General features: G+C 44.2%; 2 protein-coding genes across 2 annotated transcripts in view; one reads left to right on the top strand and one right to left on the bottom strand.

Annotated features, from left to right (window-relative positions):
• Window positions 1–8,222: 8,222 nt before the first annotated feature.
• LOC132709904 (uncharacterized) lies at window positions 8,223–25,953 on the bottom strand. The gene is made up of 6 exons (XM_087891812.1): window positions 25,914–25,953; window positions 16,241–16,267; window positions 10,077–10,406; window positions 9,691–9,804; window positions 9,393–9,502; window positions 8,223–8,676 (listed from the first exon to the last, which is right to left on the bottom strand). The coding sequence occupies exons 1-6, from the start codon at window positions 25,951–25,953 to the stop codon at window positions 8,518–8,520; spliced, it is 780 nt and encodes a 259-aa protein (XP_087747938.1). The 3' UTR covers window positions 8,223–8,517.
• The window catches only part of KIF4A (kinesin family member 4A), a 133,752-nt gene continuing 120,208 nt past the window's right edge, over window positions 14,285–27,828 (top strand). The window contains exon 1 of the mRNA XM_087891676.1: window positions 14,285–14,295. The gene's annotated coding sequence lies outside the window, so the exon portion shown is untranslated. The remainder of the gene's footprint in view (window positions 14,296–27,828) is intronic.

Genomic DNA, 27,828 nt, shown 5'->3' with positions numbered 1-27,828 from the left:
AGCAGAAAGATTAGATTGCCCCTATAGATTAAAATACCAATTATGAAGAAGATTAAATTAAAGTATGTTATGAAGAGAAGACATTATAATTGAAATCTTCCCAGCAGGCTCAAGTCTATATTGAGAGAGAACTGAGATTCTGTTAAAATATTTAAATTTCGTAGCTGGAGCAGTGAAGGTTTGTGCAGTGAGCCAGAACACACCGTTATGGCTGATTGATTGCAGAGGATGGTGGCTGCGTGAGGCAATCTGTGCTGTGATTTGTTCCTGGGGTATGGAAGGAGAGGTTCTCTTTTTTCCCGCCTTTTTCTTCTGTGAGCTCTGTGTGCTCAGTGATTTACCTCACGATGCTCCTGATGAACCTGACTGTTTTTTGTTTTCTTTTTGCTGTATATATTCAAGGAGTCCTCAGCTTTCAACCACAATAGAGCCCAAAATTTCCACTGCTAAGTGAGACATTTGTTAAGGGAATTTTGCCCCGTTTTACGACCTTTCTTGTCACATTTGTTAAGTGAATGGCTTCAGTTGTCCATTTAGTGGCAGGGTTATTAAGTGAATCTGGCTTCCCTGTCGACTTTGCTCGTGAGAAGGTCGCAAAAGGGGATTACATGACCCCGCAATACTGCGACCGTCATAAATATGAGTCAGTTGCCCAGCACCCGAATTTTGATCATATGACCATGGGAGTGCCGCAACAGTCATAAGTGTGGAAAAAAGTCATAAATCACACTTTTCAGTGGTGTTGTAATTTCAAACAGTCACTAAACAACCCAATGTAAGACAAGTACTACCTGTAGTTATAAAATGTATTTATTGATATAAAAATACAAGTTTTTGTCAGCGTTTCTGACTCCATTTGGACACTGGCTGCGCAATTCCCTGAGAGGCTCCTAGAATAAGATAATGCCCAGGATTTTCCCCTATTTGATCGGTTTTCTTTTCTGTCATAAATAGAAGCTCAGCTGCACTTCATCATCTCTTCAAGGGTGATGCCCATGTCTAGGCCTAATAAGGACCAAGAGAGAGACATTTTGCTGCAATCAGGGGTGATTTTTCTGCCTCCTTTTGGGTGGAAACACAACGTCACTATACAATATCCCCTCTTCTTCCCGTTGTGTAAGACGGCTCGTCCTTGTTGGTCCAGGAAGAGATGGGGTGAAGGAGCCCTGGATGCAGCTGTAGGTGACCTCCGAGTCCTGGGAAAAATTAGGGGAATGAGAAGACATTGTTCAATCTGCCTGCAGCTGAGGAACCCATTGAGAACATGGGATTTCACCATCATTTTGCATCTCTTTTAGAAATAATTTAGCTTAGCAGGTTTCCTATGGCCTAGAAAGATGGCCAGCCCATCAAGGAAAAGAAGGATTGATTTTTGACATCAGATCTGACCTAGTCTAGTTTCCTATCTCAAATTCCTGAAGGTTTTGAGATGCTCCTGAGAAACCCACAGGGAGAATCGCCTAAAACTTTGCCCTCAACACTTGATTAGAGGAATCTTTCATGGCTTCTCAGATACTTTTGAAATATTCCTTTCTGTTTGTGTGGACTTCAAGGCCATTCGATTTCTTGGCCAACACATGATTTATGAAACTGACAGCCATAAACAGAATTATTCTGCTTCCCCACTTTTAAAGAAAGATCTGGTACTTCCAAAATTCCAAAATTCTTTGGTTGAAACCACCAAGTATGTCAAGAAAATTAGAGCAGATGTTCAGAGAGTTCAAGACAAATGTTCTTATGGAAGGTAAATCCTGTTTAAATGCAAGAGTTAAAGTTCAGAAGCTCTAACTACTATCCACATCATTCCTGTTTCTTCCCAACAGTTGGGTGACTCCAGAGGACACCATCAATAGTGGGGATAAAACTTGGTTTCACTCTCCAATGTAAACAGACATTTAAACATGAACCTCCCTGCAGACACTGATTAAAGTCACCCATGAATCCCACCATCTACCTTGACAGGTGAGGAAGGAGAAGCTGTTCCTGCTTGAGGCTCCATCACTGCAAGATCATTTCTTTCCTCTTTCTTTTCCATGAGCTGAAATTGTCCTGGGATGCTGGTGCTTCCAAGGGAGAAATAACAATAAAAAAAGAAAGATAAAACGGTTTATTTCCACCATGCTCACATATTCTTTGCCCTTCTCTCCCAGGCCTGGCTCTCCTTTCCTGCCTCCCCAGAGAATCTCTCAGTCAACATCTCCAACCACCTCAGGAGCCACCTAGGACTCCAGGTGAGGGGACCCTTGAACCCAAACAGCTTCACTTACTGCTCTTCTTCTTCCAGCAATAAATGGCAAGAGGAACCAATAGGATCATAAGAGGAATTGCCGCCCAGGAATATCTCCGTATAGGATCTGAATCTTGGGTACCAACTGGTTTGAGCAACAAACAAGAAAGATGATTTAGTGTTTCTTGATAGAATGTTTTTACTCTCCCTGTTCTACCTATTCTAATAGGTTTAAATTCTATTAAATCTACAAATGAAACAGACCCAATGTCAGAGTTCCAAGGAACACCTGACACCCCCCTTTTTTTAATCCACCTCAGTTCTGGCTTTTTCAGGGACGTCTCTGTGGAGCTTCTTAACAATCCCACAAAAGCCATTTTTCTTTCTCCAGGAATTTCTTTGTTCTTCCTAGTTTAGCCTCTCATGGTGGTCTCAAGATTTAACCACATCCAAATCTCCTCCTACCTCTCTCAACTGTGATGTTTGTCCCCTGACTCAAAGGAGACCTGACCCATCGGTTGCTTCTCTTCTCTTCATAACTGCAAGCAAATTCCCCACTGTGGCTGAACGAGGCATGAGGGATTCTCAGAGAGGTCCTTTGAAGAGGATTTGTGGGTTCCCTGGAAGGTTCCAGAAGGCCTTCTTCACTGGAGGTGATCTCCACCCCATCCTTGTAGAAATGGAACTTCTTCAATGGGTTGTCTCCATCCGTTGAGCAGAGGAAGAGCAAGGGGTCACCTTCCTTCACCCTCTGGGACAACGGATCCACCTTCAGCACTGGGGAAGGGAGGCCATCTGTACAAAATGTTCACAAGGGAGATATATTAATGTCTACTTTGAAGGAGACGAGTTTCCTCAAATCATCCAGAGCACCTCCTTGAATCTAAGTTACCTGTTGTGGCTCCGTTACCTGAGCCTGTGTCATCGGCAGGAGAGGACTCCGAGAGTGAAGGGGAGGAGTTGGCAAGGCCTCCCTCTCCAGGACCCTCCTCTCTGGCAATGCCTTCAGTGTCCGCCGAAGGGCAAGAGATAGGGCCGGGGCCAAGCACGTCCATGCAGCCACAGATGGACAGTGATGAGGTTAATGAGTCTTGGCTGGATCCACCCCGGCGTTGCAGAGTTAAGCGCGCGCAACAGAAGAAAAGGTGTGCCTGAGATTAGGCTGAGTCACTGGACCACACCCCACAGGATATAAAAGGGAGCGTGCTGGCCAGTCAAACCTTGTGACGAACAAAGCTGAAAGCTTCCGTGCCATTCTGCATTGCCGGACTTTTGTTATAAACTTTGCTGGATTATCTCTGGACTTGATTGACTCGGTAATTATTGAGCTGTTTCTTTTGATGTACCAGAAGTGGGGAGAAGTTATCTCTCCTCTTCGTAAATAATAAACTCTTGGCAGGCAGGCAGCCACTAGGTTGTTGCCAAGTTCCGTTATCATAAGGAAAACGATTTTGCGGGCTGGTTTGGTCTTTAACTCTTGAACGTCTGTTGGTGTGTGTGCGTGTGGTTGGGGACAGAACATTACCATTTCTATGAGGCAAAGCAGTGATATTTGAGATAATGGAGGTTAAAATGGAAAATAAGGAAGGAAAATGAATTTTGCTGTAGCTTTAGTGTGAAAATAACACACAAGAGAGTCTAGATCAAGGAATCATGACCTCTACCTTCCCATCAACTGAATCCTCCAACTGAAGAAAAGAAAATTTCTGTAATATGCAGTACACAAAATGTATAAGTAGGTAGATATGAAGCATACAAGAGTAGAAAAGGATTCACTATTTCTCTAACTGTTCTCACAATGTTGTCATCACCATAATATACCATTGGGGAGATATTTTTCCAATGGAAAGAACTTCCTGCTAACCATTTTCTTACAGGAGGTGTTATTTATTTAGCGATGGGTTTACGGGATTCATTTTTGAAAGATCTACATTTGATACATTTTCATAGCTTGAGCATTGTGATAGCCTTTGCTATGATTATTTTGGGGTAATAAATATTCATCTTACCAACCACTGAGAAGACAACCTGGTTACTTTCCGGAGAATAAGGCCACCACCCAGATGTTTCTCCAATCTTGCATTTACATATTATTTTTATTTGGTCAGATCTCAGATTTTCAGTCCTGACATTGAAGGTATTGTTAAGGAGATGTTGATCTTCAATTGATAAATAGGATTGATCCTTACAGTAGAAAAGGAACTTTATTCTATGAGATCCCTTGGGACTCCCTGATTCAACTCCCTTGGGGAGGGAGCAATTCAAGGGAATCTCTTCTCCTTTAATAATAAAGTTGTTTGGGAGAGACGAGGACAACCTGGGGGCTGGTAGAGATGAATCTGTCTGTGAACCTGAGGAAAGAAAGAGAAGCCATTGAGTCCGTCCTTCTGATCTTCTCCTGGAACTAAATCTCTACACCAAAAAATCCACCCCGATTCCCAGAAAGGCTCCCATCCATAATATTTTGTGAAGATCCTTGACCCAATGCTTCCTCTTGCCAGGACAGAAGTGGGACAAAAAGGAGCCAACATTGCAAATGAAAAGTTCTTCTCCCCTTGATGGCTTGCATGAAGGTCCATCCAAGTGTGGGAATCCTCCCCTCCCCTTCTAGAGAATGAAATATTTTGGGGGATATTAAAAGAGGTAGAATATTATATTTCCCCAGAAGAGAAATGGAGAAAACATTTTCTTAAAGGCAGAAAGCAGCCCCAGTCCTCCTGCATAGTAAAACAGCCTCCAGAACATGCCTGAAGTCTTTAGAGATGGAGATTTTGTGCCCATTAAGAAATCCAGGCCGATCTATTCATAAACAAAACATCTTCAACTCCAGAGTGATGGGATTAAGAAGGACAGGACATGACCTTTAGGACATAATAGGATTAACCAGTGGTGAAATCCAATTTTTTATACTACCGATTCTGTGGGCGTGGCTTGGTGGGCATGGTGTGGCTTGAAGGGTGTGGCAGGGGAAGGATACTGCAAAATCTCCATTCCCACCCCACTCTAGGGCCAGCCAGAGGTGGTATTTGCCGATTCTCCAAACTGCTCAAAATTTCCACTATTGGTTCTCCAGAACCTGCTGGATTTCACCCCTGCACTAACCCCAGTGGAAAAGAAGAGCAGAGCAACTGCACCCACAGAGATGGACTTTTCTCCTTCTGAATCACTCTTCGGGCTTTCGCTTTCATTTGACCTTCTCCCTCTTTCAGAGGCCGCAACAATCAGAAGAGAAGCCCACTCTGCATGAAGGTCTCTTACCTGCTCCCAGGAGGATCCATGAAAGGACTGAAAGAGAGAAGGAGGGAAGGTGGAATCAAGAGAAGGAGAGATGATCCCAGGCTGGGCAAAACTTTCATCTTCCACTGAATCTTCTTCCCTGAATGGATGCAGCAGGTGAGATGCTGCCCTGAAGGAGGAGGAGGAAGGGGTCTTTTCCCACCCATGTTCTGGCTATTGAGGGAGGTGGGTCATAAGAGTCCCCAAACCTTATTATGGCTGGAATTACGAGCAGATATGGAGACCTTCAAGGGCCAAAGAGGGTTTTCTCTCAAAGTTCAGCTGTTCTGATGTCCTCAGTCATTTGAGAGGAGCAGGAAGGAGAAAAGGGAGCCATTTCTTTGTTCATCCATTCCCCCAACTTCCTATCTATCTAATTGACCATGAAGCTGCACTTTTGGGTCACCTTCTGAGTGCTTCTGAAAGGAGGAAGGGTGAGACTGTTTTGCATCCCCCTCTAGAAAGATCTAGAATAAGAAAAGAACATGGGAGTAAAGCAAGGAGAAGAGTCAGATTGAGATGGGAAGTAGAAAAGGAAGGAGGTCTCAAACCTGTCATCCGAGTGATGGTCTCCATCTTCTCTTCAGGATTCGTGGGAAGCCGATCTTGGGTTCCGTCACTCTCGTCTTCCTTCCCCAGAGAGACGAAGAGCTGCAGCTTCTCTTGAGTCAGTCCTTCAACTCAACAGCCAAGGGAGGAACTGCGTCATCCCCTGTGAGGACATCACACCCACGCCCCCCAGCCCAGGACAGAGCTTGGCTCCCCAGCCTTCTTCACCACACCAAAGCCTTTCTCTCTGAAGCAGAGAACTGCCCGCATCCTCCTGGCCTCTCTTGTGCCCCAAGAGAATTTGAAATAAAAATTGTTCTGCAAGGCCTAAACGCCATCTCTGTGTTTCTGGCTTGGTCAGCCCCACTTCTTGTCCTAAGCCACGCATAGTGGATGCGTAGACAGATAGAATAAAACAAACGATGAAAGAATTAATTATGAAAAAATTAGATTTGCAAAAAGCAATATGCTCTGCAAACATTTTTTTTGAAACTGTTTGTGTCTAAAACAGCAGAATTACTATCTTCTTTGTGATGGATTTGAAGCACAGTAAAACTGTCATCTCATTTCAGTAAAGATTTAAAATTTCTCCTAGGATGTATATTATATATCTCCAAGAACTTTGGAATTGAGGCACAAAATAACCTAGACTAGTAAATCAAAAGAATAATAGTTTCTAAAAATGATTTTACCCGGAGTAGAGTGAATGTGGGGATCCAGAAATCGTTCTTGATAAAACCTTTGAATCTGCTCTTGAATTACATTCTGGATTTTACAATGATTCGAAGAAGGGATCCCCACCCACCATTCATCTGCAGAGACCTCCACTCTCCATCATGGACTCATCCAGAACCAGACCAGAAAGTGAATTCGGAAATTCAGAAATGGAGGGTTTCCCCACGGTGCATGCCCACACCCATAATTCAAAGCGCCCCGCCCCCATGCATATGCGCACGACCCCACCGTGTGACCCCTGCTTTTGGCACGCGATGGCACGGTGGGCCCAGTAGTCCCATTTTTCGCCCACCCCAGGCTCCAGAGGCTTTCTTGGAGGCTGGGGAGGGTGAAAACGGCCTTCCCCACCCTCCTAGAGGCTCTCAAGAGGCTGGAAATGGCCCATTTCTTGACTTCCAGTGGGACGGGAAGACCCGAAAATCAGCTGAGCTACGGCAACGCTTGCGTGCCCACAGATATGGCTCCACATGCCACCTGTGGCACGCGTGCCATAGGTTCGCCATCACGGATATAGGGGAATGATTAGATTGCCACTGTAAATTAAAGTATCAGTTATGAAGAAGATTTAAAAAAGGGTATGTTGTGAAGAGAAGAAATTGTAATGGAAATCTTCCCAGCAGGCTCAAGTCTATACTGAGATAGAGACTCTGTTAAGATAAATGAAATTTCCATGGGGTTGTGCAGAGAGCCAGAACACACATTTATAGTTGATTGATTGAAGACTGCTTGCTCCTGCGTGAGGCAATCTGTGCTGTGATTGGTTCCTGGGGTGTGGAGGGGGAGGCTCCCTTTTTTCCCGCCTTTTTCTTCTGTGAGTTCTGTGTGCTCTGTGATTTACCTCACAAAGCTCCTGTTGAGCCTGCCTATTTTTTATTTATTTTTTGCTGTATATATTTAGGGAGTCCTCAACATTCAACCACAATAGAGCCTGTTTTTAAGTGAGACATTTGTTAAGGGAATTTTGCCTCATTTTGCGACCTTTCTTGCTGCATTTTTTAACTGAATGGCTTCAACCACGGGTGGGTTCTATTCACCTTTATTTCCGGTTTAAAACGGGAGTGTGTGCGATCGCTTCACTCGTGAGTGCTTCTGCGCATGCGCAGATAACCAAATATGACATCAGGGCAGGTGGGCGGAGCCTCCCACCACTTTTACTACCGGTTCGCAAGAACCGGAGAGAACCGGGAGTAACCCACCACTGGCTTCAACTGTTAATTTAATGACAGGATTGTTAAGTGAATCTGTCTTACCCACTGACTTTGCTTGTCAGAAAGTCGCAAAAGGGGATCGCGTGACCCTGGGGCTCTGCAACCGTCATAAGTATGAGTCATTTGCCAAGCCTCTGAATTTTGGTCAGGTGACCATGGGAATGCTGCATTGGCCTTAAGTGTGGAAAATTGTCATGAGTCACTTTTTTCAGTGCTGTTGTGACAGCAGATGGTCACTAAACGACCTGTTGTAAGTCAAGTACTACCTGTAGTTGAAAAATATATTTATTTATATAAAACTGCAAGTTTGTGTCAGCGTCTCTGACTCCATTTGGAACACTGGCTGTGCAATTCCCTGACAGACTCCTAGAATAAGATTATGCCCAGGATTTTTCCCTATTTGATGGGTTTTCTCTTCTGCCGTAAACTGAAGCTCAGTTGCCCCTCATCATCTCTTCAAGGGTGATGTCCATGTTTAGGCCTAATAAGGGACTGGACCAAGAGAGGCACAATTTGCTGCAATCAGGGATGATTTTGCTGCTTCTTTTTGAGTTGAGACACATTAAGGTTACAGTACAATGTCTTCCCTGTTTTCTCTTGAGTAAGAAGATTCTTCCTGGTTCGTCCAGGAGAAGACGGAGTGAAGAAGTCCGGGATGTTGCAGTAGGTGGCCTCAGAGTCCTGGGGAAAGTGAGGGAAAGAGAAGACATTGTTCAATCTGCCGGCAGATGAGGAAGAAATTTAAAACATGGGATTTCTCCATCATTTTGCAGCATTTTTAGAAATACATAAGATGGATATATCTGCTAGGGCCTAGAAAGATGGCCAGCCCATCAAGGAAAAGAAGGATTGACCTTCGGCATCAGTCCTGACCCAGTCTAGCTTCTTATCTCAGATTGCTGATGGTGTTGAGATGCTCTTGCCAAACCCACAAGTACATTCCCCTAAAAATCCCACCCCCCATATTAGAAGAATCTTTAACGGCTTCTAAGATGCTTAGTCTTCTTAAATATTTCTTTCCGTTTGTATTTTTCTGTGGGCTTCAAGACCATTTAATTTTATGGCCAACGTATAATTTGTACTACAAGGTCCTACAATGCCTTTATTCTTTGCTTGCAATCAAACAAGTCAAGAAACTAAGACCAGATATTCACAGAGATCAAGAGAATTGAACATGGAAAGAGCTTGAAATTGTTAAAATCCAGCTATCTTCCAACATTACAACAGCATCGTTCAGGCACTCTACAGCCCATCTGTGTCCGTCTCGTCTCTACACAATGACGGTCGGATGACTCTAAGTCATTGGTGGGGATTGAAGGAACATAACTTCACTCTCCATTGTGAAGAGACCTTTCCTCTGGACAGGGTTTAAGTCCCTCATTAATCCCACCAGCTACCTTGACAGGGGAAGGTGTAGCTGCTCTTGCTGCTGGAGGCTCCATCATTCCAAGGTCACCTGCTTCCTCTTTCTTTTCTGCAAGCTGAGATTGTTCCTTGGGTGGAGATGCTTCCAAAGCAGCAATAAAAATAAAGAGAAACATGAAATGGTTTATTTCCATCTTCCTCGTGTATTGTTTGCCTGTCTCTCTCAAATCCAGGCCTGGTTCTTCCCTTCTCAGTCAACATCTCCAACCACATCAGGAGCCACCTAGGACTCCAGGTGAGGGAACCCTTGAACCCAAAGCCTTCACTTACTGCTCCTCTTCTTCCAGCAATAAAAGGCAAATGGAACCAGCAGGATTATAAGAGGAATCGTTATCCGGGAATATCTCCATATAGGATCTAAATCTTGGGTACCAAGTGGTTTGACTAAGAAACAAAAAGGATGATTTAGTATTTCTTGGCAGAGTATCTTATTTTGCTCTTTTCTTTAAGGTTTAAATTCTATTAAATCTACAATTGAAAAAGCCCCCCCCCCTTTTTTAATCAAACTCAGTTCTGCATTTTTCATGGACCTCTCTGTGGAGCTTCTTAACAATCCCACAAAAGCCATTTTTCTTTCTCCAGGACTTTCTTTCTCCTTCCTAGTTTAGCCTCTCATGATGGTCTCAAGATTTAACCACATCCCAATCTCCTCCTACCTGGCTCAACTGTGATGTTTGTCGCCTGACTCAAAGGAGACGTGACCCATCGGTTGCTTCTCTTCTCTTCATAACTGCAAGCAAATTCCCCACTGTGGCTGAACGAGGCATGAGGGATTCTCAGAGAGGCCCTTTGAAGAGGATTTGTGGGTTCCCTGGAAGGTTCCAGAAGGCCTTCTTCACTGGAGGTGATCTCCACCCCATCCTTGTAGAAATGGAACTTCTTCTCGGTGAGGCTTCCTTCAGCCGAGCAAAGGAGGAACAGGCAGTCCCCTTCCTTCTCTCTCTGGGACAAAGGATCCAATTTTAGCAGCGGGGGAGGAGGGATCCCTGCGGGAAAGATTCACAGGGATCAGGGGATCACCAAGGAACATCAGGAGTGATGAAACAATGAAGAGTTCTGGCTTCCTTCCTCTTTTAACCAGAAGCCAATTCATGAACCCAGTCGGTGTAAAGAGAATTTGGCTTATGAAAATGGCGTCAGGCTGTCCAATTTATGCTAAGTAGTCTGAGAAGTTTCTTTTCTGGATCAGAGGAGTAAATTTTGATTAGGGACAGGCTTGGAGTGAAAACAACAAGAAAAATGCTGCTGCTTTTCAGAAGGGATGAATGACTCTTGGATCAAGAAACTAAAAAATCCTTCCTTTTCTTGATGGACATCACATCCTTCGTCGGCTAGAAATACCCAGCTTTCTTTTAAACTGCTTTGTATATACTTTGCTATATACTACGGTACTTTGGTAAGGCCACACTGGGAATATTGAATCCAATTTTGGTCGCCACGGTACGAAAAAGGATGTTGAGGCTCTAGACAGAGTGCAGAGAGGAGCAACAAAGATGATTAGGTGGCTGGAGGCTAAAACATACAAAGAACGGTTGCTGGAATCGGGGAAGGAGACCTTCAAATTTGTAGGTTCCACCGTATCGCAAGATCTAAAATGGACACCTAAACATCAAAAGCGTCATCAAAAAAGCACAACAAAGAATGTTCTTTCTGTGCCAACTCAGGAAGCTCAAACTGCCCAAGGAGCTGCTGATCCAGTTCTACAGAGGAATGATGGAGTCTGTCATCTGCACCTCCATAACTGTCTGGTTTGGTTCTGCAAACCAACAAGACAGACACGGACTTCAGAGGATCATTAGAACCGCAGAAAAAAAACAATGGCTACCAACCTGCCTTCCATGGAGGACCTGTATACTGCACGAGTCAAAAAGAGGGCTGTGAAAATATTTACAGACCCCTTGCATCCTCCTGGACATAAACTGCTTCAACTCCTACCCTCAAAACGAGGCTATAGAGCACTGCGCACCAGAACAACTAGACACAAGGACAGTTTTTCCCCCAAACGCTATCACTCTGCTAAACAAATAATTCCCTCAACATTGTCAAACTATTCACTAAATCTGCATTACTATTACTATTAATCTTCTCATCGTTCCCACCACCCATCTCCTCCCACTTACGACTGCATGACTGTAACTTTGTTGCTTGTATCCTTAGGATTTATATTGGTATTTATTGTTTCCTGATTGCTTATTTGTACCCTATGACTATCATTAAGTGTTGTACCTTATGATTCTTGACGAATGTATCTTTTATGTACACTGAGAGCGTAGGCAACAAGACAAATTCCTTGTGTGTCCAACCACACTTGGCCAATAAAGAATTCTATTCTATTCTATTCTATTCTATTCTATTCTATTCTATTCTATTCTATTCTATTCTATTCTATTCTATTCTATTCTATTCTATTCTAATGATTCTTGATGAATGTATCTTGTCTTTTATGTACACTGAGAGCGTATGTACCAAAGACAAATTCCTCGTGTGTCCAATCACACTTGGCCAATAAAGAACTCTTCTATTCTATTCTATTCTATTCTATTCTATTCTATTCTATTCTATTCTATTCTATTCTATTCTATTCTATTCTATTCTAATGATTCTTGATGAATGTATCTTGTCTTTTATGTACACTGAGAGTGTATGTACCAAAGACAAATTCCTCGTGTGTCCAATCACACTTGGCCAATAAAGAACTCTTCTATTCTATTCTATTCTATTCTATTCTATTCTATTCTATTCTATTCTATTCTATTCTATTCTATTCTATTCTAATGATTCTTGATGAATGTATCTTGTCTTTTATGTACACTGAGAGCGTATGTACCAAAGACAAATTCCTCGTGTGTCCAATCACACTTGGCCAATAAAGAACTCTTCTATTCTATTCTATTCTATTCTATTCTATTCTATTCTATTCTATTCTATTCTATTCTATTCTATTCTATTCTATTCTATTCTATTCTATGCAACTGATGATCTGCCACACCTTTAGTATTTCAGAAATCCTGAAGTATCAGATACTTAGATGACAGCAACAGTTGTTCCTATAGTCAAAAGAAAAGGTTAGTTTAGGGTACATTCTTTAAACTTACATATATTCTATTTCCTATTTTAGCACTTTTTTCAATCTCTTTTTAATTGTTTATGCCATAACCGTGGTTTTTTTTTTAAAAAAAAAAACATTATATATGTAATATTTGAATATTAAATTGAGACTCCATGTCTGTGAGCAACATTAGAGAACATGCTAAATATGTAAACATAAAAAGGTAATTATTAGATGCAGTCACTTTGGGGGTGAAATTCAAATTTTTTCCATACCGTTTCTGTGGGCGTGGCTTGGTCGGCGTGGCAGGGGAAGGATATTGCAAAATCTCCATTCCCACCCCATTCTGGGGCCAGCCAAAGCAGGCATTTGCTGGTTCTCTGAATGATTTAAAATTTCCACTACCGGTTCTCCAGAACCTGTCAGAACCTGCTGAATTTCACCCCTGAGTCACTTGTCTGAAATGGTAGAGGGTTTCCTGCCTGAGCAGGGAGTTGGACTAGAAGACCTCCGAGGTCCCTTCCGTCTCTGTTATTCTGTTATTCTTTTTACTCTGTTTCTGTTGGGATTGGTTAGTGATATATTAGTAAGGTATTGGTGATGTTAGTTCACGGTGTATTTTCAGTCCTTAAACAATGAATTCTAGCAATAAGGAACTCTCTTACCAACAACCAAGAACTCTCTGGAATCACTTTGTGGAGAATAGGACCATTTTGTCCCTGTTCCAGTGTGGGATTTTGACCAGCAGCTGCAAATAAGCTTCCGGGTTTCATTCAGATGTGCGGTGCTGATATTCCAAGTATTTCTCTGATGAGCTTTTTCCAGGATGGGAGAACCGGACTCATTTTTACAACGGAAAAAGAAAATCTGTAGCCGATGTGTGTCTGGAACTGAACATTTCAAGGTCATCTCCTCTCCTTGGACAAAAATGCTGTGTGGAGGAAAGAAGGACAGTCTTGAAGTTGCCGGAGATGAACCTGTCCGTGAATCTGCGAAGGAGATAGAAATCATTTAGATCTCCCTTTTTTCACCCTCTCCGGGAATCAATTTTCCACTGACCTCTTTCAATTTCTCCGCACAGACTTTTTAATTCAAAATAGACTTCTTAGAAATGCAGGTAGTCCATTCTGTCAGCACTTCAAGCTGCATTTACTCTAGTGCTGACATAGGAAGAAGAAGCGGAGGCATCTGGAAAGGGACGTTTGACTTTTCACCTGGAGATAATATCCCCTAGGAGATGGGATGGGAGGGGGGAAATTCCTTTGAGCTGGAGCAGTAGATTAGAGGTAGAGTGGCTTGGAAGATGGCCAATGAGTGCAGGGGAGTGGGGAACGGAAAGGGAGGGTTTTGGGTCTGGAAGTCAGTGTTGGCTGCAATTGGAGTCGGATTCAGAATGTCGTGCTTAATAAATGGGAGTTTTACTTCAAAGACTTTGTTTGAAATGCAATTTATTTGAGACGACCTCGAAAGCTGACACATTCGTTTATTGACCGTTCAAAGGTACAACAGCACTGGAAAAAGTGATTTACGACCATTTTTCATATTTGCAACGGTTGTAGCTTCCCCACGGTCAAGGGATCAAAATTCAGAGGCTTGGCAACTGACTAACATTTATTTATTGAAAAAAAATTAATTTTTATTTCTTATACAAATAATGTAAATGTACATTTTCTTATACACAAGTAATCATACATATACGTATTTTCCTAAAGAGAGCATACAAATAAGACACGTTAATTGCATTCGGGGCTGCTCTTCTACCTTTTCTTTTCCCTCATTTCACACAGACCTTCTTCTCCTTCTTCTTCCTTTCCCTTCTCTCCCTCCTCTCCTCTCCTACTTTCTTCCTCCTCCTCTCCTTCCTCCTTCCTCCTTCCCCTTCCTTTCCCCCGCTCCTCCCCACTTTTCCCCCTTTCTCTCCTTCTCTTCTACTCCTCTCCTCTCCCCTGCCCTTTCTTTCCCTCCTTTCCCCTTTCTTCCATTCCTCTCCTCTTCATCCCCTCTGTTCCTCTCTCCTTTCTTTCTTCTTTATTGTGGAATATATTCCCTCTTTAGTATCCGAGCAACTCCAATATTCTAATAATATATACTTTTTTTCCAATTTCTTTTCATTTTTACCCAATCTGTCACTTTTATTATTATAATTGTACATTTGTACTTATACTCTTCTTTCTTTCCCCCCCTCCCCCTTTTCCATTTACTCTGGTGTCTTCTGGGTTTCTATTTCTTTTTTTGTTCTCTCCATCATTTACCTTCCTATGATCTCTCTCATTTATCTATCATTTTTTATTCATATTTTTTTTTCTAACCATTCATAAAATCTTCTCCATGTCTTGAAATTCACCGAAATTCTTTTATTTTTAAAGTTAATCTATTCATTTCCGCACAGTCTGAAATCTTTTTTGTTACTTCACTTTCTGATGGGATTTCTTCTGTCTTCCGATTTTGCGCAAATACAATTCTTGCAGCTTTTATTATATGTATAATTAAATACACATCTTCTTTACTATATCTCTCTGGCAGAATACCCAATAAAAAAAAAAAAAACCTCTGGTTTTAATTCTATAGGTTTGTGTAACATTTCCTCCAACCATGTCTGTATTCTAGACCAATAATTTCAACTGACTCCTACTTATGACCGTTGTATTCTACTGGGGTCATGTGAGGTTGTAGAAAAAATTTGCTTAAAAGTTTTTTTTAAAAAAGCCTCTGATGATCGTGCGACTCAGCTAGGATCGTCGGAGCCTTTTAAAAGCATTTTTTACAACCTCTTCGGCCAAAGAGGTTGTAGAAAAAATGCTTTTAAAAGTTTTTTTAAAAAAGTTGGCCACGCCCACCCAGTCACATTACCCCATCCACCCACCAAGCCACGCCCACAGAATCGGTAGTAACAAATTTTACATTTCACCACGAGTATGTATGTATGTATGTATGTCTCTATCTATCTATCTATCTATCTATCTATCTATCTATCTATCTATCTATCTATCTATCTCTGTATCTATCTATCTCTGTATCTATCGATCTAATTTATTTATATCTTATTTATTGTTTTTACAAATAATTCAAGAAGGCAAACATATCCACCTTCCACCTCCTATTTTCCCTGCAACAACAATCTTGTGAGGTAGGTTGGACTGAGAGAGAGAAAAAAAGAGACGGGTCCAAAATAACCCAGATGGCTTTTGTACCGAAGGTGGGACTAGAACTCACCGTCTCCTGGTGATTGGCCCAAAGTCACCCAGCCAGCTTTCGTGCTTAAGGCACAGCTAGAACTCACACGTCTCCCACTTTCTAACCTAGTAGCTTAACCGCTGGACCAAATGGCTCTCTGGAGATGGGATTGTACCCACACCAAACCAAAAAAAAAAAAAATGATCACAAATGCAGAAGGGGACAAGGTTCCCCTTGTGTATTTATATTTTGGCTTTGGGTATTGCAATATTTTGTATCAGGCATTACAAAGAGGTCTACACCCGAAGATCCAATTAAACTGATTTATTGCTAAAAGCCTATGCATAAGAATCTTCTCAACTAACAGCCAGCACTCGGTTAGAGTTAGATAAGGGACAACAGCACTCAAGGGAGTTTGGACTTAGTTTGCTTGTGGCTACATAGGGATTCTAGGCCGATAGCCTTTTTAACTCCCCCTCCACTTTCTGCCATTTTTCCTCCTCCTGCATTTCGACCTCTCTCTCCTTCACAGGCAGCAACCATCCCAATCTAGCATTGCATGGCTGAGGAGAAAGTCTGCACAAGCATCGGTCTTACCTGCTCCCAGGTTCATCCACAAAAGAACTGAAAGAGAAAAGAAACAAAAGTGGCTTAAACAAAATATAAAAAAATCTCTTCAGATCTCTGTGCAAAACTGGTAGTTTCTGTTTCCGTAATGGGGCTCCCCCGAGCATAAAAGAAAGAAGAAGGGGGGAAAATTCAAAATGGAAGACTGAAGGAGAAGTCATTATACAGAGAGACCTTGAAAACGGGACTAAAAGCCAGTAGATTTTGAGGGAAAAGAAGATTGGGTTTACATTTCATAGAAATGGGAGACTTTTTAAAAGAAACCCTCCAATTTCAGAACTGGGATAAAAATACCTTTTATTTTTTATTTATTTATTTTATTGAATTTGTATACCGCCCTACTCCCGAAGGACTCAGGGCGGTGAACAGCCATAGAATAAAACACATAAATACAAAATTTAAAATAGAATAAAACAAATTAAATAATTTGGCTGAACAAATTTAAAACCCCAATAATTTAAAACCTTTAAATAAAAATTTAAAACCTTGATAACCCATACATTAAATTCATGTAAATTAAAGTAATCACTTTGAGAGACAACCACCTTTGATCCCTTATGCAAATAAATAAAAAGATGGTCCATTTCCCCCAGTAATTTGTAAGTTGCCTGAATTTGACTGAAAAGGTTTAGGGTCTCCTACTTGGATCAGGGGGTGGAATAGAAGACCTCCAAGGTCCCTTCCAATTCTGTTTTTCTGTATTCTGTAGGAGCAGAAGGTGGAAATAGGAGGTCTCCTACACTCCTACTATTCACTGCAAGAGATAGGATGACGGCTTTCTTGCAGGGTCCTTGGTGCTCTCTGAGCTTGGTTGTTTTCTTGCAGACGTTTCATTATCCAAATTAGGTAACGTCATCAGTGCTCGACATTTCCTCAAACTCCCCTCCCCTCCACCACTGATGACGTTCCCTAGTTGGGTCATGAAATGTCTGCAAGAAAAGAACCAAGCTCAGCGAGCACCAAGGACCCCTCATTTCAATCCTGAGCTACAAATATTCTCCTTTATAGACAGCTTCAGCTTCATCTAACAGGAGGTGGTTATCGGTAAAAGGAAACCAGACCACCAAAAAAAACCCACAATAGTTGGACACCTTCAAAGCATAGAACAACTCAAAGAAACAGAGCAATATCAAAAGATGTGGAGAGACCTGGTCCATAAAATCGCCAAAAGTCGGAGACGACTGAATGGATCACCACAACAAAGCCATCATCATAAGAGAAAGCTACAGAAGGTTATCATCAAGGTAACTTTGCTTGCTTGCAGAAGAGCTGCATCTAACCATACTTTCCCATATGACATTTTGTGACTTCTACCCAGGAGGAGATTGATCCAAGCAAGAACTCTGAAGGGAGAAGGAAGCAGTGAATTTTTCAGAAGGATCTAGAAGAGAAGGATGCGAGTGTCGAGTTTAAGTTTAAGTTTATTAAATTTCTATACCGCCCTTCTCCCGAGGGACTCAGGGCGGTGTACAGCCATATTAAAACACATGAATTTATAAAATTTAAAACCAGATATATTAAGTTTGGCCATCAATTTAAAACACACATACACCCATTAAAAATTCATATTAGGACAGTCCGGCTTGCTGAAACAGAAGGGTCTTAAGGGCGCGGCGAAAAGTGTGCAGGTCAGGGCTAAGATGAAGCTCTAGGGGCAGTTCATTCCAGAGGGCAGGTGCCCCCACAGAGAAGGCTCTCCCCCTGGGTGTCGCCAGTCGGCATTGTTTGGCCGACGGCACCCTGAGGAGCCCCTCTCTGTGGGAGCGTATTGGCCGGTGGGAGGTTGTTGTTGGCAGAAGGCGGTCTTGTATATACCCCGGTCCTAAGCCATGGAGCGCTTTAAAGGTGCTAACCAACACCTTGAATCACACTCGGAAGACCAGCGGAAGTCAGTGCAGCTCACGCAGGAGAGGTGTTACATGGGTTACACACATAACCACCCGCGCGGCCGCATTCTGGACCAGCTGGAGCCTCCGAGTGCTCTTCAAGGGAGCCCCATGTAGAGAGCGTTGCAGTAGTCCAGACGTGACGTGACGAGGGCATGAGTGACTGTGCGCAAGGCATCCCGGTCCAGAAAGGGACGCAAGTGGTGTATCAGGCGAACCCGATGAAAAGCTCCCCTGGCCACGGCCGTCATATGATCTTCCAAAGACAGCCATGCATCCAGGAGGACACCCAATTTGCTAGCCCTCTCTGTGGGGGCCAAGGTTTCACCCCCAATTGTCAGCAATGGTGACAGCTGACTATACCGGGCCGCCGGAAGCCACAGCCACTGAGTCTTGGAGGGGTTGAGTTTGAGCCTGTTTCTCCCCATCCAGATCCGCACGGCCTCCAGGCAACGGGACAGATCACCGAGTGATCTTGGGCACAGGAAAGAAGGAGAATTAGATTTAGATGGGAGTGAGGAGGAGGAGGAAGGAGGAGGCCCCAAACCTGTCATCCAAGGGATGGTCCCCATCTTCACTTCAGGATTCCTGGGAAGCCGGTCTTGGCCTCCGTCACCCTCGTCTTCCTTCCCCAGAGAGACGAAGAGCTGCAGCTTCTCTTGAGTCAGTCCTTCAACTCAACGGCCAAAGCAGGAACTGCGTCATCCCCACCAAGGACATCACACCCACGCCCATCAGCTCAAGACGCAGCTCGGCTCCCCGGCCTTCTTCACCACACCAAAGCCTTTCTCTCTGCTGCAGCTCAGTGTGCCCATCTTCCTAACCTCTCTTGTACCCAAAGAGAATGAAACATAAAATTAAACAAAAAATAGCCATCCGGTGAGGTGGGAGGTGTGAAAGCCAAGAAGCCATGTTGTTCTTTCCTTTTGCAAGGCCCAAACCCCTCCCTGGGGGCCTGACCTCATCAGCTGCATTGCTCCTCCTAAACCACCCATTTCCATCGTGGAGCCACAGACACACAGAATAAAGCGAAGGATAATCGATTATTTATGAAAAATTTAATTCTGGGAGAAAAAAATCAACGAGTTCTGCTAAAACAGTTCTGAAAATCACTGGTTTGTTTCTACCATCTTATATTATGTATCTTGGAATCAGGGGACAAAAATATCCTGGACTAGTAAATAAAAAACAAATAATCTTTAAAATGCGACATTATCCTGGGACACGGATATTCGCCTTCATTCGTGAGTCTCTAAAATGATTTTAGTTTGAGTAATGTGGTGATCCCAAGACATTCTCGATTAAATCCACGAATCCACTCTTGAATTAAGGTTTGGATTTATAATAATATGAAGAAAGGACCCAACGAACCCTTCATCTGAGCAGGATACAGGTAGTCCAAATTGAAGGACTATGATTGGATCAGCCGTTGAGCAAGACTGTCACTAAGTGAAAAGGTGACTGTGTTTAAGATGTAACTTCTGCTTTGCTTTGCTTTGCTTTGTGGAAGGTTTTAAATGGGAGGATTGGTTCCTCACCGTCGTAAGTGTGAATAGTTGCTGTATGACTCAGGTGCTAAGCGAGGACTATCTGTGTATTCTTTCTGGAAGCCACTCTGTTCCTCCAGAGTAACCAATCCAATTTAGGCAAGTTGTTCTCCTAACGGATAATTCAAGCGTAGTTTGTGTTGTCGCCCAGTCTTTCTTCCAACAGGGTGACCTTCAGGAAGGGGTGGGTTCTAAATTTTTTTACTACTGGTTCTGTGGGCATGGCTTATTTTGTGGGCGTGGCTTGATGCTCATGTGACAATTATTTAGGTTTTAGCAGAGATACTGGTCTACTAGGCTTTTAACTGCTTGCAGAGCTATACCAATCTACTCATGTATTTTTGCAGGCACTGGTCTACCCATTTATTTTTGCAGGCACTGGTCTACCCATTTATTTTTTGCAGGCACTGGTCTACCCATTTATTTTTTGCAGGCACTGGTCTACCCATTTATTTTTTGCAGGCACTGATCTACTCATGTATTTTTTCAGACACTGGTCTACCCATTTATTTTTTGCAGGCACTGGTCTACCCATTTATTTTTGCAGGCACTGGTCTACTCATTTGTTTTCTTTTAACACTGATCAGCTGTGGGGCGGCCCTTTGAAGAGTTTAAACAGTTTTTTCCCCTCTAGCCATCAGCTGGGACTCAGGAGGCAGCAATAGATTGGGGGTGGGACCAAATAAAAGGTAAGAATAATGCGGGGGGCTAGGGTGGGTGGGGGGTGGGCAGAACTGGTTCAGTGACGTCATATCGTCACTGCTACTGGCTCAGCCGAACCGGGAGGAACCTGGGTGGGGTCCCTTCTTCGAATCATTGTAAAATCCAGAATGTAATTCAAGAGCAGATTCAGAGGTTTTATCAAGAACGGTTTCTGGATCCCTACATTCACTCTACTCTGGATAAAATCATTTTTAAAAACAATTATTCTTTTGATTTACTAGTTTAGGATATTTTGTGCCTCAATTCCAAAGTTCTTGGAGATATCTCCTAGGAACAAATTTTAACTCTTTACTGAAATGAGATGATAGTTTTAGTGTGCTTCAAATCCATCACAAAGAAGATAGTAATTCTGGTGTTTTAGACACAAACAACAATTTCAAAAAAAAAAAAAAATTTGCAGAACAAATTGCTTTTTGCAAATTTATTTTGTTCATAATTAATACTTTTATCATATGTTTTATTCTATCTGTCTGTGGATCCACGAGGCGTGGCTTAGGACAAGAAGTGGAGCTGATCAAACCGGAAAGACAGAGATGGCGTTTAGTCCTTGCAAAAGAGCAGAACAATTTTTATTTCAAATTCTCTTTGGGTGCAAGAGAGGCCAGGAGAATGGGGACAGAGAGTAGCTGCACAGAGGAAGGCTTTGGTGTGGTGAAGGGGGCCGGGGCGTTGAGATGGGCTGGTGGAATGACGCAGTTCCTGCCTTGGTCCTTGAGTTGGAGGACTGACTCAAGAGAAGCTGCAGGTTTGAATCACTCTGGAGAAAGAAGACGAGAGTGACGGAGAGGCCAAGACCAGCTGCCCAGAAATTCTGAAGTGAAGATGGAGACCATCCCTTGGATGATAGGTTTGGGACTTCCTACTTCTTCCTCCATCTAAGTCTGACTCTTAGCCTCACCGAAGAGCTGGTTGCTTTATTCCCAACTCCTTTTCTTCTTCTAGATCCTTCTCAGGAAAATCGAGCTTTCTTGGTGGGGAATAATATGAGCCACGGGGTATTTTCTTGCCTCTCCTCCCATCAATTGAATCCCCAGTTCTCTTGATTCACAACCATCTCAACTAAGGGGCATTGAGGGAGGGGATGAAGAGCAATCTCTCTTCGTCCCACCGAAAAAAACCCAGAAGAAGGCCCAAAACTGCAGCTTCATTTTCAATAGAAGAGAAAGGAAGTTGGGGAAATGAAAGTGGGTCATTCTGTGGGTCGCAGTGAAGGGTGTTGAGTATGAGGAGCCTCCCTTTTTCTCCCACCTGCTCTTCTCAAATGATTGAGAACTGAAGACATCAGAACAGCTGAACTTCAGAGAGAAAGTCCTCCTGGACCACATTTCTGTTCTTAATGGTAATTCCAACTATGGTAAGGATGGTCTGGGAACTCTTATCACCCACCCACCCCCCAATGGCCAGAACATGGGTGGGAGAAGGCACCTTCTTCCTCCTCCTTCATCTCGTCTGCTGAATCTATTCAGGGAAGAAGATTCGGGTGAGATGGTAGGGATGAAAGTCTTGCAGAGCCTGGAATCGTCTCTCCTTCTCTTAACTCCACCTTCCCTCCTTCTCTCTTTCAGTCTTTTCAAGGATCCTCCTGGGAGCAGGTAAGAGACTTTCATGCAAACTTTGCTTCTATTTCTGATAAGTAGACTGCCATTGTTGTCGTCAGGAGAAGTTGAAATGAAACCGAAAGCCCAATGAGAGATGCTGAAGGAGAAAAAAAAAATCCATCTCTGTGTACGTAGCTGATTGGCTGTTCTTTTCCACTTGGGTTGGTGGAAAGGGTGGATCCAGCCTCTTCAGGAGGCATCTGTAGATGGCCGTGATCCTGATGAATCTAAGTAGTTTCCTTGGAAAAATGTCCCCCTCAAGTTCTTCTCCCAAAATAACGTGGAGCATGATCTGCCAAGCCCAGAGAAGATACAGGAAGTTAATCCTGAAGCCCAAGACAACAAGGCCAGTCAGAGATGCTATTAAGTGGGCACTGATAAATTTGCGGTTTAGTGTTTTAGAGGGTTCAGAAGAGGATGAACATTTGATTGAAAGATGGACATTGCAGGATGTTTCTTGGAGGAGAAGCTCTAGAGCAGGAGTCAGCAACCTGCGGCTCTGGAGCCATGTGTGGCTCTTTGGGACCTCTGTTGTGGCTCCCTGTCAGGTGATTCCACCACTGGCTGGCCTCGCCCCTCGCCCTCCCCTCTCAGTCACTCCTCACCTGGTGTTGTTGCCCGTGTTCTGTCCCCAACCCCAGGCACACACACCAACAGATGTTCAGGAGTTAAAGACCAAACCAGCCGGCAAAATCCTTTTCCTTATGATAACGGAACATGGCAACAACCTAGTGGCTGCCTGCCAAGAGTTTATTATTTATAAAGAGGAGAGATAACTTCTCCCCACTTCTGATACGTCAAAGGAAAGCAGCTCAATAATTATGGAATTAAATCAAGTCCAGAGATACTCCAGCAAAGTCTTAAAGCAAAAGTCCGGCAATGCAGAATGGCGTGGAAGCTTTCAGCTTTGTTCGTCACAAGGTTTGACTGGCCACCACGCTCCCTTTTATATCCTGTGGGGTGTGGTCCAGTGACTCAGCCTAATCTCGGGCACGCCCTTTCTTCTGTTGCGCGCGCTTATCTCTGCGACGCTGGCGTGGATCCAGCCAAGACTCATTAACCACATCACTTTCCATCTGTGGCTGCGTGGACGTGCTTGGCCCCGGCCCTATCTCTTGCCCTTTGGCGGACACTGAAGGCATTGCCAGAGAGGAGGGTCCTGGAGAGAGAGGCCTTGCCAACTCCTCCCCTTCACTCTCGGAGTCCTCTCCTGATGATGACACAGGCTCAGGTAACGGAGCCACAACAGCCCATCAGAACACTTGGCCTGAGAAGGTAAGGGTGACGGTGGGGGATGGAGAAGCAGCCAGGGCAGAGACAGGGAGATACAGAGAGAGGGGGAGAGAGAGAGAGAGACAGAGAGAGATACAGAGAGGGAGGGAGGGAGGGAGGGAGGGGGGGGGAGAGAGAGATGTCAAAAGGATTTTGTGGTTCCCGGTGTTTTTTAACAACTGATTCTCTGCCCTAATGACCGGCTGGGTAGGCGTGACTGGGGGGGGGTGTCATGTGACTGGTGGAAGTGAGTGACATCAAGTTGGCCATGCCCACCCAGGTTTTGTGGCTCCCGGTGTTTTCTTTTCTGTGGGAAACGGGTCCAAATGGCTCTTGGAGTATTTAAGGTTGCAGACCTCTGCTCTAGAGATCACAGCTCTTGTAGGAAGTTCCACTCTGAGGAGAAAAGAATCTGACCTCCAAGGAGCTTGAAGAAGCCATTCGGGTGAGATGAGATAAATTGGAATGGCATAATTGGACATGACACAGAAGGAGGCCTGAGGAATCTGGATGTACTGAATGTTGCAATTGCAGAGAAAATGTATTTTATTTATTTATTTATTTATTTATTAGATTTCTATACCGCCCTACTCCCGAAGGACTCAGGGCGGTGCACAGCCAAACAATAAAAACACATACAATACAAAATTTAAAAGATAGAATAAAATCAAATTAAATAATTTTGGCCCCGACAAATTTAAAACCCCAAACTTTTAAAACCAATTTAAAATTGAATATATAAATACTAAAAAATATTTAAAATTTTAAAAATCTTTTATAAGAGAGGGGGAAAATTAGGCCAGGCCGGCCTGGTGAAATAGTAAGGTCTTTAAGGCGCGGCGGAAGGTGCGCAGATCCGGGATCCTCCGTATCTCTGGGGGGAGCTCGTTCCAGATAGTAGGTGCCCCCACAGAGAAGGCTCTCCCCCTGGGGGCCGCCAGTCGGCATTGTTTGGCTGACGGCACCCGGAGGAGCCCCTCTCTATGGGAGCGTACCGGCCGGTGGGAGGCTATTGGTGGTAGTAGGCGGTCCCGCAAGTACCCGGGTCCTAAGCCATGGAGCGCTTTAAAGGTGGTAACCAAAACCTTGAAGCGCACCCGGGAGCCAGTGCAGCTCGCGCAGGAGAGGTGTTACATGGGAACGCCATGTCGCTCCCATTACCACCCGCGCGGCCGCACTCTGCGCCAGTTGGAGCCTCCGGGTGCTCCTCAAGGGGAGCCCCATGTAGAGAGCGTTGCAATAGTCCAGGCGGGAGGTGACAAGGGCATGAGTGACCGTGCGTAAAGAGTCCCGATCCAGAAAGGGACGCAACTGGCGAATCAGGCGAACCTGATGAAAAATCCTCCCGGTCACGGCCGTCAAGTGCTCTTCTAAAGACAGCCGTGAGTCCAGGAGGACGCCCAAGTTGCGAGCCCTCTCCGTGGGGGCCAATGATTCGCCCCCAATAGTCAGTGATGGCGTCAACTGACTATATCGGGACGTCGGAAACCACAGCCACTCAGTCTTGGATGGGTTGAGCCTGAGCCTGTTCCTCCCCATCCAGATCCGTACGGCCTCCAGGCACCGGGACATCACTTCAAGGGCATCGTTGGGGTGATCCGGGGTGGAGATGTACAGCTGGGTGTCGTCAGCGTACTGATGGTACTCCACCCCGAAACCACGGATGATCTCGCCCAGCGGCTTCACATAAATGTTGAACAGGAGAGGCGAGAGGACCGACCCTTGCGGCACCCCACATATGAGGGGCCTCGGGGTCGACCTCTGTCCCCCTGTCAACACAGACTGCGACCGGTCAGAGAGAAAGGAGGAGAACCACCACAACACAGTGCCTCCCACCCCCAACTCTTCCAACCGGTGCAGCATGATACCATGGTCGATGGTATCAAAAGCCGCTGAGAGATCTAACAGGACCAGGACAGAGGAGCACCCCCTGTCCCGAGCCCTCCAGAGATCATCAACCAACGCGACCAATGCCGTTTCCGTGCTGTACCCGGGCCTGAAGCCCGACTGGAACGGATCCAGATACGTCGTTTCATCCAGGTGCTGGGGGAGCTGTTGCGCGACCACACTCTCAACAACCTTCGCAACAAAGCGAAGATTGGAGACCGGACGATAATTTACCAACATTGCCGGGTCCAGGGAAGGCTTCTTGAGGAGAGGCCTCACCACCGCCTCTTTCAAGGCGGCGGGAAAGTCACCCTCACTCAGCGAAGCGTTTATAATCCCCTGGAGCCAGCCTCGTGTCACTTCCCGGGAAGCCAGTACTAACCAGGAAGGACATGGGTCCAATAAACAAGTGGTCGCGTTCAGTCTACCCAGAGTCCTGTCCACGTCCTCAGGGGTCACAGGATCAAACTCATCCCAGATAACATTCTCAAGACCTGCCCCTGTCTCTCCCCCTGAGACTACCCAGTCGGAGTCCAAATCTTCCCGAATCTGAGTGATTTTGTATTGCTGAATTGAAGAATTCCCGGAGCAGATTAGGGATCATGGGATCCATTCTGGGAATAGGGTTGGATGTTCTCATGTAGAGATTTGGTTTCCAGGAGGAGATCAGAAGGAAGGACTCAATGGCTTCTCTTTCTTTCCTTTGGTTGACGGACAGATTCATCTTTACCGACCCCCAGGCTGTCCACAACTCTTCCGCACACCGCCATCATTAAAGGAGAAGAGATTCCCTTGAAATGCTCCCTCCCTGAGGGATCTCAGACAGAAATGTTCTTTTTCTACTGCAAGGATCAATCAGATTTTACAATCAAATATAAACACGTGCCTACAAGTACCTTGATTTTCAAGACTGCAGATCTGAAGTCAGACCCAGTAAAGATAATATGTCTATGCAAGTTCCAGGAAACATCTACAAGATGGCCCATCAGTAACCAGCTGGTGTTCTCACTCGTCGGTAAGAGAAATAATTTTTGCCTAGCAATAGTCACATCAAGGGCACTGTTAATGTTCATTCTAATACAACGCACAATAAACCTTTCAAAAATTAACCCATTGAAATAAATCTCAAACAATTAAAACCATAGATAAATAAATAATGCCTCCAGGAAAAACCCTATTAGAATAGAATAGAATAGAATAGAATAGAATAGAATAGAATAGAATAGAATAGAATAGAATAGAACAACAGAGTTATTTTAATCTCCATTATCCAAAATATTACTGCTTACCTTAGGTCCAAGGAGATATATATGTATATTCCAGTGGTGAAATCCAATTTTTTTTACTACTGGGTCTATGGGCGTGGCTTAGTGGGCGTAGCAAGGGAAGGATACTGCAAAATCTCCATTCCCATCCCACTCCGGGGGAAGGATATTGCAAAATCTCCATTCCCACCCCACTCTAGGGCCAGCCAGAGGTGGCATTTGCTGGTTCTCCGAACTACTCAAAATTTCCACTACCGGTTCTACGAACTACTCAAAATTTCCACTACTGGTTCTCCAGAACCTGTCAGAACCTGCTGGATTTCACCACTGGTATATTCCTTGTGAACCTTTCTTGAGAGGTCCCCCCTTCTCCACTGCTGAGGGTGGATCCGTTGTCCCAGAGGCTGAAGGAAGGTGACCCCTTGGTCTTCATCTGCTCAGCGGAAGGAGACAATCCAGAGAAGAAGTTCCATTTCTACAAGGATGGGGTAGAGATCACCTCCAGTGAAGAAGGTCTTCAAAAAGATTCCAGTGAACACACGGATAATCTTCAAAGGGCCTCTCTGAGAATCCCTCATGCCTCGTTCAACCACAGTGGGGAATTTGCTTGCAGTTATGAAGAAAAGAGAAGCAACCGATGGGTCACGTCTTCTTGGAGCAAGGGGGTGAACATCACAGGTGAGCCAGTTGGAAGAAGATTGGGTGTGATTAACATTGACACTGGTTCGCTGTCCGGGCATGCCCAGTGCGTGCCAAACGCACACTGAGTGAATGCACATGCGGAATACACGCCAAACACACGCTTTGCATGGGAAAAGGTTTAACAAGGTAAGCTGAACAGCGAGGGGGGGGGGAACAGTTGTGCTGCGCAATTTAGATTTGCTAGAAAGCAGGATTTCCTGCTTTCTAGTGGATCTAAATCGCGCCGCACAGCTGATTGACAGAAATACCAATTTGGCCGAATCGGTAGCTTTTTTTAACTAGCGGTTCGCCCGAACTGGTAGCTTTTTTTTTTTTACTACTGGTTCGCTTTTTTTTTACTAGCAGTTTGCCTGAACTGGTGCGAACCGGTAGCATCTCACCCCTGGTGTGAGGCCATAAGCAAATCCCACCACCACAGGTTAGACTAGGAAGGACAAAGGAAGTCCTGGAGAAAGGCAAATGGCTTTTGTGGGATTGTTAACTAGCCCCACACATAACTAGCTTCATTTATAGATTTAACAGGATCTAAACCTTGAAGGACAAGGCAGACTTCTGCCCAGAAATACTAAATCATCCTTTTTGTTTCTTAGTCAAACCAGTTGGTACCCAAGATTCAGATCCTATATGGAGACATTCCTGGATACCGATTCCTCTTATAATCCTGCTGGTTCCATTTGC

This window comes from Pantherophis guttatus, chromosome 4 (genome assembly GCF_059756535.1).
Source record: "Pantherophis guttatus breed Tessera chromosome 4, ASM5975653v1, whole genome shotgun sequence".
Taxonomy (NCBI): Eukaryota; Metazoa; Chordata; class Lepidosauria; order Squamata; family Colubridae; genus Pantherophis; species Pantherophis guttatus.
The sequence above is the reverse complement of the archived record's forward strand: the minus strand, read 5'-3'. Positions and strand labels throughout refer to the sequence as shown.